This window comes from Bidens hawaiensis, unplaced genomic scaffold (genome assembly GCF_021521415.1).
Source record: "Bidens hawaiensis isolate Kalapana, Puna unplaced genomic scaffold, B.hawaiensis_p1.1 tig00000458_1, whole genome shotgun sequence".
Classification (NCBI taxonomy): Eukaryota; Viridiplantae; Streptophyta; class Magnoliopsida; order Asterales; family Asteraceae; genus Bidens; species Bidens hawaiensis.
Window position 1 is genome coordinate 3762202 of NW_027491030.1, and position 6227 is coordinate 3768428.

General features: G+C 33.4%; 1 protein-coding gene across 1 annotated transcript; it reads right to left on the reverse strand.

Annotated features, from left to right (window-relative positions):
• Positions 1 to 916: 916 nt before the first annotated feature.
• LOC143628540 (enolase) lies at positions 917 to 5609 on the reverse strand. The gene is made up of 16 exons (XM_077098105.1): positions 5477 to 5609; positions 5177 to 5240; positions 4260 to 4324; positions 3477 to 3524; positions 3289 to 3375; positions 2842 to 2922; positions 2573 to 2755; positions 2417 to 2491; positions 2248 to 2310; positions 2105 to 2185; positions 1824 to 2018; positions 1694 to 1744; positions 1524 to 1612; positions 1374 to 1425; positions 1229 to 1285; positions 917 to 1127 (listed from the first exon to the last, which is right to left on the reverse strand). Exons 1-16 carry the CDS (start codon positions 5540 to 5542, stop codon positions 1047 to 1049), a joined length of 1338 nt encoding a protein of 445 aa, XP_076954220.1. The 5' UTR covers positions 5543 to 5609; the 3' UTR covers positions 917 to 1046.
• Between the last annotated feature and the right edge of the window lie 618 nt (positions 5610 to 6227).

Below are 6227 nucleotides of genomic sequence, written 5' to 3' on the forward strand. Positions count from 1 at the left end.
GCAATTCTCAAATTAAAAACATATACAGCTTTTATTATACTGTTTGTATAACATACTCATCGAAAAACGAATGTTTATTATATACGTCCGTATAAATGCATGCATGTATGTATGCATATGGTTAATGGTCCACATGTGTCAGGCTTACAAAGAGATACAGATAAAATGGGTGAATATATAAGAGTTTCATGTGCATATATAATGATTAATCTCATGTTATGTTATGCAGCATTGTGTTGTCAGTCTCATGTTATGTAGCATACTAGTGTAGTGGTCCTATTAAGTTAAATGTATCAAATGTGACATATATATCTTTGGATGCATGGGTCTAAGGTGTGAAAGTGAAACCCATACTATATCTCTTCCATCCATCATATTGGACCCTCTCAATTTACTTCATGTAGATACTTATACAACAATATTAATGGACCCCAAAAGACAATTATATCCGATATTATTCAATTACACGATAAAAGCTTGACTTGATTCGTCCCGACCTGACCAGACCACAGTCTTTACATCTTTGGCCCGTCCCATGTGATCGTCCCATCGGGAAAGGGAGGTAACTTGTGCTTTTTCCTTTTCGAGTTTTTTCGTTCTTGTCAACTAATAATTTGGGGGAAGAGAAATGTACAATAAACTAATAGGATTATGTTGCTATAGGCAACACTTGGTGGTGGCCAGTAACACGTTATGACTTACGAGCCCTCAACACTAAAACCAGAATTTAAACACATTACATAACGAATAACACCTGGTGTTTTAACCCACCATCCCACGAACAGGACTCGATTAAAGCTGCGAATACAAAGCTAATGAAAAAGGTGTAATATAGTGCATTGAGTGATGAATGCTAATATAAAAAAAGGTAACGCTCAAAGTTATCTATTTCACCTTAAAAGTATTTAAGATAAACAAAGCACCACAAACCAAAGTCTTGACATCACAATAACCCATAACCATCATAAGTTTCATAACACACAAAAAGATAAAAACCACCCCAAAATCTCATAGTTCATAACTAACAACCCTTCCTCTCATGGTACCTAGTAAGGTTCAACGGGTGCACGGAATTTGGATCCTGCATATACTGCAGCAGCTCCCAACTCTTCTTCAATCCTCAAAAGCTACAGTTTCAAAAGAACAAAATCAAGATCAATAATTTAGAGCACTAAAGAACGGAAACTCGATACGACTAACATTAATAACAGAAGATAATCAAGATTACCTGGTTGTACTTAGCGAGGCGCTCTGAACGACAAGGAGCTCCTGTCTTAATTTGGCCCTGTTTTAAATTGTCAAAAATCATAATGTAAGAAAGGTTGATCTGACCCGGTTTTAGTTTATATTTTTTAACTGATTGAAATACTTACAGTGGCTAATCCGACAGAAAGATCAGCAATGAAGGTATCCTCGGTTTCACCACTGCCATAAAATCAGTGCATTAGCTTAGATACATTAAACCAAGGTTATCTGTTTATAGATTAAATTTATATAAAATCATATTTAAAAAAAATACAAACCTTCGGTGGCTAGCCATGACACCCCAACCAGCACGTTTCGACACTTTCACAGCTTCTATGCTTTCTGTTACCGACCCAATTTGGTTCACCTAAGCATGAAAACAAACCACGGTTAAATAAAATACCAATAAATTTCATAACAACTAAAATACCCATGGAATTAAACAAACCTTCAGAAGAAGGGCATTGCAAGTCTTCTCATTGACTGCTTTCTCGACACGCTGAACACAACAGATTTAAGAAAATGAAAACCCATAAAAGACAAAACACTAGGATTTAAGGGTTTGTAATTGATTATACCTTAGGGTTTGTCACAAGTAGATCATCACCTACAATCTGAACCTGCTCACCAATTTCAGCTGTCATCTTTGCATAATGCTCCCAGTCATCTTGATCAAACGGGTCCTCAATGGACACAATCGGGTAGTCCGAAACAAATGATTTGTAAACATTCTTTAAACTGTCACCTGATATCTTCTCAGACCCGTCATTGTTCTGCAACATATAAGATTCATGTTTAGTTTAATTTTTCGCAAACGTGTAATGTATATCAGAATATTGAATTGGCTTAGAACTTATACCTCTTCCTTGAAATTCAGATCATAGGTTTTATCTTTATTTTCATAGAATTCAGATGCAGCGACATCCATTCCGATAACAACCTGTAATAATTCTATTAGCATAACTCAAAAGTTAAAAAAATGTAACCAATAAAATAAAATACCTTTCCGCTGTAACCAGCTTTTGATATTGCAGTCTTCAAAAGCTCAAGACCTTCTTTGTTTTCCTGTATACAATAATTTAGAATCAAAAAATAATTTAGATTAAAATGTCACAAAAATAAATAAAAAAGTTAGATTCTTATCGGCCTGGATTTCAAATAATCAATTGACCTGGATGTTAGGAGCAAAGCCACCTTCATCACCAACATTAGTAGCATCTTGACCATACTTCTTTTTAATTACCGACTGAAAACCGAAAAATATAAATACAATTATACAACACAACTAAGAACAGTCGACCGTGGCATAATTGTATATTGTAAATACCTTCAAGGTATGATAAACTTCAACACCCATCTTCATGGCTTCCTTGAACGAAGAAGCTCCAACTGGGAGAATCATGAACTCTTGCATGGCAAGTTTGTTGCCTGCGTGCGAACCGCCATTAATCACATTAAACGCTGGCACCGGCAAAACCAATGTCTTGTTTCCAGCTAAGTTCGCAATGTGCTGAAATCAAAGTAAGAAAACATGTAAGAAATAATTATAAGTAAAATAAAAATGTCCAAATTAATGATTGAAACGTGTTTGTGTACCTTATACAGAGGTATTTTCTTAACAGATGCTCCAGCTTTGCATACAGCAAGTGACACTGCCAATATAGCATTGGCACCAAGCTGCATAGCAATTAAATAAGCAACTTTAATGCACGAGTGATAGGAAACGGTATCAATTGAAATTTAAAATATGCAACAATGGTGGAAATCGAAATATTATTATGGAGAAGATGATGATCACAAGGATCTACAAGATAACTAACCACCTAAGTGGTTCCAGGGCTATGCCCTTCTCAATACATAAGCATGAGCCAACAAACTAACCAATTCTATTCCTTCCCCTCCACTAGTGACTAATGCCTTATTTATAGAGATACTAATTACACTAACCCCCCTCCACAATTACAATATACTATTAGTGCAAATCCTATCAACGAGTGTGTGACATATTCATAAGTTGACGAAATAGATTAAAAAAACTAATACCTTTTGTTTGCACCAGCCCCATTCATTTACAGTTCCATCAAGCTCTTGAACCATGAAGTTGTCAATTTTGGTCTGTTCTGTCGGATTCTGTTAAGTAAATAAGATAATATAATCAGCACCACAATAACAGGCTTGTAACTTAATTAGAGATAGTAAAACAAAGAGTGAAAAGAGTGCAGATGACTTACCTTGCCAATCAAGGCAGGTCCGATAATCGAGTTAACATTCTCCACAGCCTTCACATTCAATTGAAAATTGTTAGTTTTTTGCCATCACTTAAAAGATTTAAAAAAGACTCAACTTAACAAAATTATTTTACATTTAAAGCCATTTATACAAACTTAAATAAAAACATAACCATTTGGTCAAATGCCAATTTATATGCTATTTAGTTAAAATAGTGATTCCCATGATTTCCCCTTAATTATGTTTAACCCTTGTCAATTTTGAAGTAGTAAACATTTTCCAATTCATACAGAAGATTGGCAGGCCTCATTTAGAAGTGACATGAATAACATATAAACTTGGTTCAACTGGATATATAAATTAAAGCAACATGACATCTCTGTATGTCAAGAATCAAGTTCAAAAGACTGAAAAAGTTGCAAGCATTCAAACTTAATCAACCACCTAATTTCCTGCGTAGCTACTCAACCTCGGATTGATAAAAACAAGCTCTAAGCCGAGCCTGAATTTCAAACAAAGCTCCTTTAGTTATCGGGCCCAAGATTGAGCCTGTTTAGTTCTCGAGCCGCTTATGTAAAGCTTGTTTAGGCTCATCAAGGTAATGCACGAGCTCGTTAAAAGTTTCTCAAAATATATATAACTTTGAGTATGTATTAATAAATAGATAATTAATAAACGAGTCAAGCGCGAGCTTTAAAAAACGACTCACAAGTCGAGCCTATTTAATATTCAGTCATTATGTTAAAACTCAAATCATGAATAGAATTCAAGAACTATACACACACCTTCAAAACACCTTTACCGAGATAATCAGAACCTCCATCTCTTAATTCCAAAGCCTCATATATACCTACAAACCATTTTTTCCGTACAATATAACATCAAACAAATAACTTTTAAAATTTTCTCAACCGCTACAATGTTTTAAAACCGGTATGTACCGGCTGGTTGAACCAGTTATACCGGATTTTAACGGTATTTAGAGCCCGGTATTTTTGACGTTTTGCTAGAACATTGTACCGCCAATTTATTTTAAATACCGGTTTTAAACCCAAATGACTTTTAACCGAGTAAACACAGTAAACAACGATTCGTTAATCAAGGGAGGCTCGGAGGGTGTTCGAGCCGCACCATCGGCCGGGGCACAAACTTTTTTATACATGTTATATATATATATATATATATATATATATATATATATGTTTTTTGGTGTTAAAAATAAGGTTATTTGCAATGGTTCATGAGATATGTACAAGCTTAATAAACCAGTTGATAAAAGTTTTATTCATGTAAGCTAACGAATAAAAAATTTTCATTAAGGCATACGGGCCTATTTATTTTTACTTGGCCGAGGTATTTAAATTCTCGGAGACGCCCTGTCGTTAATCAACCAATTTTGTATCATGCAAATCCAAGGTTGGTTTCATTACATCTTTTATAACCGACTAATTCCGTATACAAAGTACAAGCTTACTATTTGACTCCATTATTATTGTTCATGTGTGACGTTAATAATCAACTTACTTCTTAGTTACTTTTTTTGAGTTAAAGTTGTATATTCGGTTGTATCATTTTTGAACCAAATCCGGTACGAGTAAAAAACCGGTTATTATTAAAACATTAAAACATCGGCTACAACACTTATATAAAAAGTACTAAATAAATAAATAAACAAATAATAATAAAATACTAGTCAACCAACCTGTAGAAGCACCACTAGGTACGGCGGCTCTAGCCAAGGTTCCATCGGAAAGTGTAACATCAACCTGAAATCAAATCATTATTATTATTATTATTATTATTATTATTATTATTATTATTATTATTATTATACTGGATTATTATTATTATTAACATTCAATCAAATACATCTTAATAATCACAATATAATAATAATACGATACTTGAAGCCACATTCACATCATACATACAACTTTAACTAACTAACTAAGCAGTTAGTTACAATAACGATGATTCAAACTATAATAACGTGAACACTTACTTCAACCGTCGGATTACCACGGCTGTCGAAGATCTGACGAGCTTTAACGGCCTTGATTGTCGCCATTTGGTTTGTCTTAATAATAATAATAATAACTTACCAGAAACAAATGTAATGAAAAATGAAACTGAAAGTGAAAATTATAAATAAAGGTGAGTGGGTTGATCTGGACCGTTGGACGTTAAGACGGTATGTGGTGATCAACGGTTCAGATTGAGTCTTGTGGAGAAAGCTAGTTAAACGATGCCGTTTACGGTTTTTTTTGGGTTTAATGGTTTTGAGAATAAGAATAGAATATTCTTTGGTGGTTTTTGAAAATAAACTGTTAAAATAAGGTATATATTTAAAAAAATATTTTTCTCTAGTATTTTTAGGTGTTTTCCTTATTTTAATTTTGCTTGTTTTTTTTTATTTTATATGTTTTATATTTTTCGTATTTTAATAAAATGATTGATTATTGTGTTAACTCATATAAGAAGATTAATTTTTGTATACATATATTAACCAGTATCTTACATCATAATACTTTAATAATTGTGTTCTGTTTAGACTATCCGTCTTTTGATGTGAAAACCCGATTTTATTTGGGATTAAACCCGCAAACACTTACAATCGAGACCGAAAGTCTACGCATGTGTGTGGGATGTATTAGGGTATTAGGAACAACTTAAAGCTGTTTTGATTTAAATTAGGTTTAAGCGTATAGTTTTTTTCAATCTAGGGTTTAAAAAATTAAACCAATAAACAAAAT

Excerpts from the sequence above, each read along its gene's own strand:
- LOC143628540 (XM_077098105.1), bottom strand. The coding sequence starts at position 5,542 with ATGGCGACAATCAAGGCCGTTAAAGCTCGTCAGATCTTCGACAGCCGT. Across the intron at positions 1,426-1,523 it reads GTCATGGCTAGCCACCGAAG|TGGTGAAACCGAGGATACCT; the intron begins GTTTGTATTTTT and ends ATTTTATGGCAG. Across the intron at positions 1,128-1,228 it reads GCCTCGCTAAGTACAACCAG|CTTTTGAGGATTGAAGAAGA; the intron begins GTAATCTTGATT and ends TTGAAACTGTAG.